At 42.7% G+C, this 12,626-nt stretch overlaps 1 protein-coding gene across 1 annotated transcript in view; it reads left to right on the forward strand.

The window, feature by feature from the left end:
* Positions 1–12,417, forward strand: part of Mtmr10 (myotubularin related protein 10) — a 59,967-nt gene extending 47,550 nt beyond the window's left edge. Inside the window, exons 14-16 of the mRNA XM_051206490.1 lie at positions 4,310–4,480; positions 8,381–8,563; positions 9,390–12,417. Of these exons, the coding sequence (XP_051062447.1) occupies positions 4,310–4,480; positions 8,381–8,563; positions 9,390–9,986 (951 nt within the window). The 3' untranslated portion in view covers positions 9,987–12,417. The remainder of the gene's footprint in view (positions 1–4,309; positions 4,481–8,380; positions 8,564–9,389) is intronic.
* The last annotated feature ends 209 nt before the right edge of the window (positions 12,418–12,626 follow it).

Below are 12,626 nucleotides of genomic sequence, written 5' to 3' on the forward strand. Positions count from 1 at the left end.
GCTAGAAAAACATATTTCAAGAAAATTAAATCCTAAAGTAAGCAAGAGTAGCTGTCTGTATTCACATCCAACAAAGCAGACTTCAAAATTAGTTAGAAGACATAAAGTCACTTCATTGATAAAGGAAACAGTTCATCAAAACACCTAACACTTATAAACTGTTTCTAGCATGCATCAGATGCTAGAAACATTACTGGACATAATTGATCCCAATACAACAATTATGGATGGCATCAATACACCTTGTAGACTTGCATGTTTGAATACTTGGTTCCTGGATGACAAATTTATTTGGTTGGCTTTTATGGAAACTTTAGGAGGTAGATCCTCACTAAGGTAGGCCTTGAGGTTTATAACCTGAGCCTACCTCTTGCACTTCCTGGTCCATGGGACAAGCCACTGCCAAGCTTCTGCTACCATCCACTTCATAGCATCATCCCCACCATAACAGAGTTTATCCCTCAAACTGTCAACCAAAATAAATGTCCTGTGGGTTGCTTCTCATCATGTATTTGGTCACAGCAATAAGAAAACTAAGTAACAGAAAATTGGTAGCAATAAGGGGAGCCATTGCTGGCATAAACCTGAAAATTTCTAGGCCTTTGGAACTGATGTTCTGAAGGAACTTTGAAGAGTTTGGAGGTTCAATATAACATAGCCCCAGAACTCTCTAACACAATTTAATTCGAGTATGAGTGGGAAAGACAAGAGAAGTGTAGAAACATGTAGAGTGCAGACCATGCTCACGGGGTTCCAAAAGGGAACAAGGACTAGAAGCTGTTCATGGAATAGTCTGTCAGTCTAGCTGTGCTATGCTCAGGTCCTGAAAACTTGAGTGAGGCAGAACTCAAAAGTAATAGGCTAACTGGTTTAGCAGAGGAAATTTGAGGACAGCAGAGTACTCAGGCTGCAGAATGGTTATAGTTCACTCTGTTTACCCAGATTTACAGCGAGGGAGCAGAAAGTGGAGCAGGATGACATTGAGTGTATTTCTGGCAAGGGAAGGAGTGTGAATCTGATTAAAGTTGTAGACAGAGATGTGCCACTGATGGGGAAAGGGGCTTGAACCAGATTAAAGTTGGTAACAGGGTCACTGCAGAATGGCTGACTCTTAAAACGACTAATGTCATGAAGGGGAAACCTTGAACTTTAAAAAACAGTAAAAAGTGCTTTGGGGGCAAGGCCTTGCCCAATGCACATTCATTTTTAAGAATTTCTGTCCATCAGAGCACCCTGCTGACAGACGGTCCTAGGGGTCAGTGGCAAGGAACTCAAAAGTGTAACCAAAATACCTGACTTACAGCTGTGCTCTACCTTGAGCTATCAGAGAACTTGGCATTGTTCACATGGTTACAGGCATGCAGAATGCAAGACAGGGGGTGGGCTTTCACCAATTTTTGATAAAACCATCATTTTTTTTTATCGGAAACTGTTTCCTATGTGGACATCTGGATATGTTATGCCTGAAGCTGTGAAGGTGAAACCTAAGTTGCAGTGGGGACCCCAAGATATTTGAGATGCCAACAAGCTGCTGGCACTGTATGGAACTGGGCTGAGGGAGAGACCATATGTGTTAGAGGCTATAAACTCCCATGAGCACACATGACCTGTCACAAACCCCAAGTTCCAGGGTTAGAGCCACTTCCCCATGCTGGTTTTCAACCTTGCTTTGGTGTCATTTTATTTGTTTGTTTTGCTTTGCCTTGCTTCATTCCTTCCTTTTGAGTGGGAATGTTTACTCTGTACCAGTCTATGTTAGAGGTAACTTATTCTCTAATTCCATAGGGGCTTACCAGTAGAAGTTTACTGGGAGTCTCAAAAGAGACAGGGCTTTTAAATTTCTGAATAAGGTTAAAGCTGTGAGACTAGGGGACTTAGGGAGAGACTAATGCATTTTGCACCGAGCAGGTCATGAGCCTATGGGCATCATTGGTAGAGTATTGTGTTTGAATGTGAATGTTTTCGGTTCATATGTTTGGGCACTTGGTCCAGCTAAATAGCTGTTTCGGTAGGCTTTGGGATGTTTGGGTAGAACCTTGCTATCGGAAGCGACATACTAGTGTTAAGCTTTGTGAGTCATAGCCTAGCACTACTTTCTGTCTGTTCCCTGTGGCTACCATGCTACCATGCTTTTCCCACTGTAGACTATACTCCTTCAGACTGTTAGCCAAAACAAGCCTTTCCTTCCATAGACGACTTCTTATCAGGTGTTTGAATTTAGTGATGAACTGACACACCTTCTCCTGAATCCATAAGTCATTCAGAAAAATAAAAACAAAGCCAGCACAATTGAACTGAATCACAGAGCAAATGCATTTAATGGACATCTGCAGGGTATTCTACTTAACAGTTGCAGGATACACATCAGCAGCTCATGGAAGTTTCTCCAGAATAGATCCTATTTTAGGACATAGCATTCTTAGCAAATGAAAACCAAAATGGAAGAAGCAATGATAGTGGTGCCATGATACCTAACTAAAAGTCATACTGTAGAGCAAAAGAAACAAAACCAGCATTGGGCTGGCACAAAAGGACATGCAGTCCAATATGAAAGAAACAGCCAACTAAGAGATAAGGCCATACAACTGCAGCTATGAACTAAAAGCATACACTGGGGAAAAGACAGTCTCTTTAGTAAATGGTTTCTGGGAAAACAAGATTATCCATATTTAGAAGACTGGAATTTGATTCCTTCCTCTGCCTGAAAAAAAAAAAATCAATTCAAAATGAATCAAAGACCTTATAATGTAGGAATATTGAATCCACTAGAGGAAAGCATTCAGGAAGTACAGGCACAGGCAAGCAGTACAGATTTGGATGAGGGGTAGAGGCAACTCTTACACAGTGCTGGTGGGTATGTAAATTAGTGAAGCCCTCACAGGAATCAGTATGGAGGTGGCAGCTTACAGTTCAGAGGTTCAGTCCATTGTCATGGTGGGGAGCCGTTCAGTCAGACGTAGTGTTGGCTACATCTTGATCAGAAGGCATCAGGAAGTAGTCTCAGACACTGGGAAGTAGCCTGGGCATAGGAAACCTCAAAGCCCACCCCCTCAGTGACACACTTCCTACAACAAAGCCACACTTAATAGTGCCACTCCCTATGAGATTATGGAAGTAAGTTACATTCAAATTCACAAGGTTTCTAAAAATCTAAAATAGGAACTACCTTATGATCCAGCTGTATACTGGAAGGGTCAAAAGTCACATACAAAAAGCATTGCCCATGTTCATTGGGAAGTCAGCTTAGGTATCCAGCGCATGTATACAAGACATAGTACAGTAACATAAAAAGGAAGGACCTGTAGTGCAACTGGAGGTCATGATCAAAATAAGCCAGACTTGGGAAGACAGATCACGTATTTTCTCTTAGTGGGGGAATTACTACTAGGAAATAGGGAGGGGATAAGTATAAGAGGGCAGGTAGTAACAGTCAACATATACATGTATGAAAATGCCATTATGCTGTCCCCTATTGTATAGAATTAAATGCTAAGCATATCCTAGCTAACTAAAATCACCTTTGGAGTTTCACAGTTCCTGGTAATAGACCATAGCAGTTAGAAACTGAGATTTTGAGAGGAATGTCTTTGTGGCCTCCTGGGCTCCCCGTTTTGCTGCAGAAGGCCCTGCAAATGCTTCTGGAGCCAGGCAGCCAGGTTGACTCAGTCAGTGTTGTTTCAGAAAGTACCCTTGATTAGTGGTAGAGCATGCAAATGAGTTGCCAGCAGCTGCTGCCCAGGAGTATAACCTCGGGCTGATGCCAAGCGGTTTTATGAAACTTGGGGAATTTCCTGGATGGTGAACATGCTGGTCAACCAGAAGTTACAGGGTTTGGCTGAGCATGTTGTGTTGCTCTATAGAACCACTTGCAGGATGTTTAAACACATGGTTTGCTTCTCCACAAAGTGTGCTTTTACCACACTTGCTAAGCTAAGAAGTTTTATTTTTTTTTTTATTTTTTTTTTTTTTGAGACAGGGTTTCTCTGTGTATCCCTGGCTGTCTTGGAACTAACTCTGTAGACCAGGCTGGCCTTAAACTCACAGAGATCTGCCTGCCTTTGCCTCCCAAGTGCTGGAATTAAAGGCGTGCACCAATGCCGCCTTGCACTTTTTTTTTTTCTTTTAAATTAAATGTGTGTCTTGACATAGATAGGTTTAATTTGTTCACATGGTCTTAGTTTAGCTCAGCCAAGTATTTGAGGCTTAGGTATTTTCTTGTTAGTCTCTTTAGTATCAATAATACTAAAGAATGCATGTGACAGCCAGAGGCCAGCATTAAATAATTCCTTTTTCTGTCTGTATATGCCAGTCTCCTTTATTCTTGCTATTCTTGGATACCACATGGCAGCTGTTAGAGCAATATCCAGCTGCCTTCGAATTCTCCGAGACATACTTAGCAGTGCTGTGTGACAGTACCCGGATCTCACTGTTCGGCACATTCCTGTTCAACTCTCCTCATCAGCGGGTGAAGCAGAGCACGGTAAGTGACATGCTGGCTGTGACTACTACTTGTATATATGGGCATATACATTTTGTGTGTAGTGTGTATTAAGCATGTTCTCTCGTGTGTGTAGGTGTATGTGAATGTGAAGGCCTGAAGTTGATGTCTGGTGTCTTCCTCTGTCACTTTCCACTCTTGTGTTCTTGAAACAAATCTTTTACAGAACCTAGAGCTGCCCATTCTGGTTAGCTAGCTAGCTAGCCACCTTGCCACAGGAATTATCTGTGTCTCCCGAGTTTTGGGATCACAGAAATTGCTACCATCCTGCCCTGCTTTTACATGGTTCTAGGGTTCTAGGTTTCCAAATTCTGGTCCCCATGCCTGCACAGCCAGTGCTTTATCCACTGAGCCATCTCTCCAGTGCTGCCCCCTTCACAACTTTGAAATATAATTGAAGTACAGTTAACTGCATGTTTAAAATATGTGACATAAATTTTTACCTTTCAAAATAATTTCAGAATGCATTAAATATTCTAATTTTGTTTTTATTAATGAAGATTTTGTTTTCCTCTGCAAATTGCTTATAATAAATGTGTTTAAGGGTATCAGTTACTTTAACCACATTAAATTAAGTAGACCTTTGGATTTTTTCTTTTGGTTGAGTATCAGATACAGGGCCTTGTATATGCTACTGAGTTTGAGCCCTGGCTCAGTACCTCTCCATCGACGTTTTATTTTTCCTTTCCACTTTGAGACAATGTGTGTTAGTTACTTAGACAGGCCTTGACCTGGCTGTCCTAAGCCTCAGCTTCCTGCATAGCTGGGCTCACAGTACTGAGCTGGCTGCCTCACTTGGACTTCTGGGTTACTCCTCACGCATCTGAGTTGGTAATCAATAGCTGAAGACATTTATTTCCTGATAAGTCAGTAGGATAAAAGCTCTCTTTCTACTGTTTCTTACGGAGTTTTGCATCTCCTTTGCCTGCTACATCTCTGCAGAGAAAAGAGATGCAGGTTCAATATTCCCAGTAAGCCAAGATGTGGAAATACTTAGATTAATAGAAAAATGTGTTATTAAGTCAGAGCTAGCCAATAAGAAACCACAGCCAACGTCCAACAGTTTTATAATTAATATAGCATCTGCATGTTTCTTTGGGGCTGTGAAGGGTGGCAGGACCTGCCACGCCAGAGATTTAATCACAACAAAATGGCACCCAACATGGGGCATGAACCCACAACCCTGAGACTGACACCAGATAATTCAGGTAGTAAGATTTTGGGATTCACTACAGGCTGATTGAGGTTTATTTGGGGAGAATTCATTTACACAAGAAATAGTCGACTGCTACCGGTTCCCGCTCCAAGGATCTCCTCTGATCCTCTCTTTCTTTGACCTGGAAGTGAGTAAGTACATCCAGGTCGGTACCCAGACCTAGACTTCACTGGTCATGCCCACACCTGTCCCCTCACCCCAATGGGTGTGGTCAGTACAACAGATGTGATAGGGTGGATATCTCGCTACAAGCAGCCACTATGGGTAGATTGCATCTGTTCGTAGAGCTGGAGGAAGAAGACTCAGGACTAAGAATATGGAGCCATTCTGGAGACAAGCCTACCACTGGTGTGAATCTTCCTGGGAAGAGCTCAGAAATGCAGCAGGGATGGTAGAGGGAAGCCTGAGGGTAGCTTCTGTGGCCTTGAGGGATCATCCACTCTGACCATCAGCTTTAGCTCTGAGGCCCCAGTCTAGGTTGTGTGGCCTCACAGCAGGAATTCTTAATTCTATTCCAGTCTAGAAAATTCTAGGTCTGTGGTTCTCTTAGAAATAGGCTTGAAAAACAAGTTCCACATCCGCAAATTGGGTCCATCATGTAAAAAGTAGTGCCTCTGGCAATGGAGTACTACTCAGCAGTAAAATGGAAAAAAAAAGGACATCATGGAATTTGTTCTTGTAGGGAAATGGATGGAACTAGAAAAAAACTTGTTCTGGGTAAGGTAAACCCAGGCCCAGAAAGACAAACACAGTATGTACTGACACATAAGTGGATATTAGTTGTAAAGCAAAAGACAACTAGACTAAAGTCCACAACTCCAGAGAGGATAGGTAACAAGGAGGGTCCAAGAGGGAAACATATGGATCTCCCTGGGAAGGGAAAATATAAGAGATCTCCTGGGTAAACTGGGGGGTGAATATGAGGGAATAGGAACATGAGGGCTCATGTTGGGTGGGTTGAGGCCTGATAGAGGGGGAAGAGTAATGAAAGATGTCTTGATAGGAGGGCCAATTTGAAGTTAGGGAGAAACCTGGTACCAGAGAAACTGCAGGAACTCACAAGGATGGCCCCAGCCAAGACTCCTAGCAATAGTGGAGAGGGTGCTTGAACTGGCCTTCTCTTGTAGTTAGATTAGTGACTACTCTAATTGTCGTCAGAGTCTTCATCCTTAGCGCTTGAGCTGGCTTTTGGGAACCTATTCCCCATGCTAGGTTGCCTTGTCCAGCCAGCCTTGATGCAAGGGAAAAGCTTCATCTTGAACCTTTCTGGATGGAGATGGAGGAGGAGTGGATGAGGGGGCAGTAGATGGGAGGTGGGGGAGGGGAAGAGGAGAGGGAGGAGAAACTGTGGTCAGTATGTAAAATAAATGAAAAAATTTAATACAAAGCAAAAAAGCAGTAGTGCCTTTGGTCAACTATGACATATACATGTGTCCAGGTATGAGAGACAAAGAGCACTAGTCAGGCTATTTTAGCTAGGAGTGAGGAGCATCCTAGAGAGGAATACTAGACCTTGATTGATTAGGGACTTGGCTTGATTAGGGAAAGAATGAGTATGGGGTGGGCAGGTTTTGTTTCACATGAGAGTCCTCAGAACACAGGCAGCAAGATTGGTCAACACTGCTGCTTTGGAGAATCCAGGACTCCAAAGAAACTCTTGTTTCTGTGTTAGTTTTTACATTGATCAGATTGAGAAGGAAATCTTATGCAATCTATTCTATGTCTTCCTACAAAGATTTAACATTTCCTAAGGTAAATCTGAAACCCAGAGGCTCTAAAAGTATAGAAATCTTACTGTGTCCCTAAAATAAATGACTTCCCAGATACCTGCAGTCTTACCACCTCATGAGTTGTATGCCTTCATTACTGAGAGTTCACTCTTCTGGGCTTTTCCCCTTCACTGACTCATGCATGTCTGTCTCCTGTACATGCATGTGTACACATGTATGCATGTACGCACACACATGTACACACACAACTTAACCATTTCTCCATGATTTCAAGCTTCCCCTGCCTGTGATGTTATAATAACCAGATTGCTCTACATTTTTTGGAACATTTATACTTTGCACTTTTTATAATTTCAAACAAATTCTTGGCCTTTTAAAGGACAAAGTTTGTAAAAGATTGAAGTTTCCAAATAGACAAAAGGATCGGCCATATCTTTTCGCATCTTGTTGAACTTGATATAGCCTGCTGTCACTGCACTCAGATGTGGGTCCTTGTTCTGTGTCATTAGGGTGACTGCTTTCTTTGATTTTAGAGGGTCTGGGGCTACCTTGCAGAGGAGCCCATCTCTGTCCTATGCTATAGGACATGCTGTCACACAGCTGTTTCAGTTGTTCCATTTGCTGTTGTGTGAACCTAAGTTTAGGCTACAGCCTAAAGCCGGGATGTCAACAGTAGTATAAGGTTTGCAGTACCATTTAGTGAAATGTTTTGTTTTTTCAGTTAGCACCTTTGTCCAGAGTATAAAGCCTCCTTGGTGCCAAGGCTGGGAATGTGCTGAGCAAGCAGTGTGTCTCTTGCTCACATCCCATCATAATATTCAGAGTAGAATTGGTGCTTCCATGAGGGCTGAGTGCTCTAGTGACAAACTCTCCTGAGGGTGCAGGCACGAGAAAAGGTAGGGGTGTGTACTTCTCACATGTGTGTTTTCCTTACAGGAGTTTGCTATCAGCAAAAATATTCAGTTGGGTGATGAAAAGGGCTTGAAATTCCCCTCGGTTTGGGACTGGGCTCTTCAGTTCACAGCAAAGGACCGGACCCTTTTCCACAACCCCTTCTACATTGGCAGGAGCACGCCTTGCGTGCAGAATGGCTCCAGGAAGACCTTCAAGCGCACAAAGGTAAATTGCAGACAGCAGCACAGTAGCAGTAGAAAACCCATTCCCACATACCCAGTGCTATGTCGTTAGACATGGTGTCTTTACAAGTGTTAGACACAGGCACTTTGCCAGGAGGCAGCTAGTGCAGATTTTGAGAACCCTCCCTATCGCGGTTAAATAAGGATCAGGATAAACAAATAGGCCAAATAGATGTTTATTCAGGGAGAAATTACTTACAACCTAGACAGATGAACACCAGGAAATTCAATCCGATGCTCTCCTCTCCGAGTCCAGCCAGCAGGAGAGCTTTTCCCAGCTCTTTCTCTGACCTCCCTCCACAGGTCACTTCCGCCCATGGCTCCACCCCCCAATGGGCGTGGTCAGTGCCACAGAAGGACTCTCTCACTACACCTCCCTTTTTAACTGATGTAATAATATCTTAACTTTTTTCTTAGTGATCGAGGCACAGGCCCTTGAAGCTTTGTCAGCATAAGAGATGGCAGCTAGCCGCTCTAAGCCAGACTTCTTGATAGCATGCCCCTTCTTTCTAGAAATCACCTAGTGTAAAATTTTTCCTTACCCTCACAGTCTTATGAGCATGCACCAAAGCAAATGCTACTTGCATTCCTTCCACTTTCCTTCTGACATGGTGATTACCTTGGAGAGTCAACCCAGAAAGCTAGTTCAGAGAAGACCATCATAAGCCCCACAAGGGAAAGAAGGATCATGTCCTCCAATGGCAAACCCTCCCAACATCTATTAATCCTAGCGGGTTACACTATACCACTCGTCCTTTTGAAAAGTGGGAGCTCCAGTAGACTAATGCCAAGATCTGTCTTCTGTGCAGAAAAGCTACAGCTCCACATTGAGAGGAATGCCGTCGTGCCTAAAGAATGGAATCATCAGTGACCAAGAGCTGCTTCCGAGGAGAAACTCACTAATACTGAAACTGAAAACAGACTCACTGCAGCACACTGACAGCCAGAAAAGTGGAGTGGAACAGTATTTTAAAGAGTGGTTTTCCAGACCAGCCAACCTACATGGCATTATCCTGCCACGTCTCTCTGGAACACACATAAAACTGTGGAAATTGTGCTACTTCCGCTGGGTCCCTGAGGCACAGATCAACCTCGGGGGCTCCATCATGGCCTTCCACAAGCTCTCTGTGCTGGCTGATGAGGTGGACATGCTAGGCAGGATGCTGAGGCAGCATCGGAGTGGCCCTCTAGAAGCTTGCTACGCAGAGTTGGACCAGAGCAGGATGTACTTCAGAGCTACAGGTCCACACGACACCCTGAGGACACCAGAGTTTCTCTCCTCTTCTTTTCCATTTTCTCCTGTAGGAAATCTGTGCAGACGCAGCATTTTAGGGACACCATTAAGCAAATTTTTAAGTGGGGCCAAAATATGGTTATCTACTGAGACATTAACAAATGAAGAGTGAACAAAGGTATTTTCTGAACATACTGTAAGAAGTTGTACATTTCCCCCTATGAACTGAAATAGCTAATCTAGGCACTTAAAATGGTCATTTTATATGTAAGAAATTTGCACTAATATTTAAAATTCATTTAATCATGCTGCCTTCAGTTATCCTAGGGGAATGTGACTTTTGGGATTTTTGTCCTCTGTCTGGCTCATCTGGGTCATCTGCCACACACATTCCCCATTGTTACACCTGTAATCACAGTAGTGAGGTTTCTCTGCTGTGTGGATTTTGTCAACATCTATTTTCCTTCTACCTATTAAAGGTTATCTGATAGTCAGATTACAACCATAAGAAGGTGGAGAGGGAAGTTCATAAATTAGTATGTAAAGCATTTCCAGGACATCTGATAAAACTCCCAATAGGCCTCAGTTGGCATCTATATATTTTTCTCTGGTTGAACTTAGCTAATGAGGGTTTTGTGTTTTGGGGTTAGGCATTATTTTAATTCACCTCATTTAGGACCATAGATCACTGTGTTTCAAAATCACAGATTTGCTTTAGTTCCGTACACTAACTTTTAAAAATGCACTGTAACTTTAAAGCATTCATTGTAGCTAATTAAACCTAGAAGTGCCTTTGACATTGAGATAAGAGCAACAAAGTATCTAGAATAAGAAAGGGTAGTAGTCCCACTTTTTAGAGTTAGGGCATTCAGACTCCACTGCATATTGGGAATAGCTTCTTGCCAACAAGCTTTACCAATAGACAGTAATCTCCAGACCCACAATTTTGTCCTTCAGGAAGTCACCCTGCAATCTATGGGGTGCAGCCCTTACAGGCTCTTTAGGCATCAGATGCACAGCTCCAGCTGTGGCTGAGGTGCCCAATAATGGACAGGAGCATGCCACACTCTGAGCATGGGCTGCTGGGAGTGCATGATCACATCAGCTGGCATGCTGATATAGGCCAGCACTCCTGCTAAGAAATAACTGGTGGGGTTCCTGACATGGACACATGCACAGACTAGAGAAGAGGACTTCCCCAATTATTGCCATTTTAATGCACAGAGATGCTCCCCCCCCCGCCCCCCGCTGGTTTAGGGGACAATGGCAAGAGGGTGAGAAGCTCATCTGAAGTCCTTGTTCCAAGTCACACTAATCACCTGGCCAGCTTTACAAGGCCAAGTTCAGAAGCTCCCAAGTGTTGATGTGGGGAGGGCTTCTTTTCCCCATTTAAAGGTGGATAATTCATAGTGGACAATGGCAGTGTCTTAAATCACCACCTTGGATTTCAAAATATTTTATAGTAAAGTGCTGATTTAGTTGGTTTCTTTTCCTAAAACAGAATTTCTCCAGATAGTTTGACCTGTATATGTGCTGCATAGCCATTTCTTTTTTTACCTTTTCAAACTGTTTAATGATATTTTTGCATTTAACAGAGCAGATGTTCTTAAAGGACTCCTAAGAAGTTCAGATCTCATGGCTAACCTAATGTTTCCACCCATCTGTCACCTACAGAAAAAGGGTTCTTGTTAACTTCTACAGAAAGCATATCAGCAGTGAGGAAGCTCAGTCCCTAGCTGCACAGCAGCCCTGGGCCCTGAGACATGACGACACTCCCACTGGAACCTGACAGTAATTCCCCCATTTTCATTAAGCTATTGTGCTACTTCTATAAATTGTTCTAGATTTATTTGGGGGTTGAGAATTCATTTCTTGGTAATTTTCATCCCTTGCATTTACTTCAACTCCTTTAAGAACTTTGTTTTTGTTAACTTACAAAAAGGTCAGGTACTATTAACACTACTTTATGATGGAAATTACATATTTTTGTACAGAAATCAATTATAAATGTTTGTACATTTCCACTGGGTGGTTGTTATATCATGATTATTGTGCCACAGCTTACTGTGCATATTTGTAAAACAGCTCCAAAGTCCTAGTGTGACCTATGGTACAACTGCTTGTCACCTCTATTAGCAAAAGTGACACTGTGGTGGCAGAAGAGGTAAGCATGGCTGCATGCAGCATACCAAAGAGCTCAATGCCCCTATCTCCAAGGTCCTATGGGCAGAGCCTGTGCTGTTGGTGCCAATGCAAAGGCCGATGACACTGGACATTCTAGTGCTAACCCTAAAGGTGGGGTGTCTTACTGTTTTATGATGGGAACCAATTCTAAAACCAAAAATGCCTAACTTTATATAAGGAAAGGACATTAATTTGTACTGACAGAAGATGAAAAATATTCAACACATTTTTCAACAAGATCTTCTTGCTGTTGCAGTAACCTCAAGTACTTAAGACTTGGTTTTGAGATAAAAACCAAAACCTTTGTGCCTAAATACAACTGATGAGCTGAAATAGGATGAGCAGGTTGCCTGGATACTGCTCAACAGAAAGGATGTAAAGGGAATTCTGACTGCTAAATAAAATTTCCATTGAAACCATTTGTTGTAGTAGTCACCAGTATAGCAACTGGTGATGGGAGGCTTCTGCTCCTACCTGTACTTGCATATCCTTTATTCATCGTTCTTGAATATCATCTAAAATGGGATGGAGAAACAGCTTTCACATCAATTCAGAACTGGCTGTAGGCCACCTAGGTATCAATGAACTGTCCTAGCTGCTCTGACACTAAGGAATTCTGATTCTCTGA

This window comes from Phodopus roborovskii, unplaced genomic scaffold, assembly GCF_943737965.1.
Source record: "Phodopus roborovskii unplaced genomic scaffold, PHOROB, whole genome shotgun sequence".
NCBI classification, from domain to species: Eukaryota; Metazoa; Chordata; class Mammalia; order Rodentia; family Cricetidae; genus Phodopus; species Phodopus roborovskii.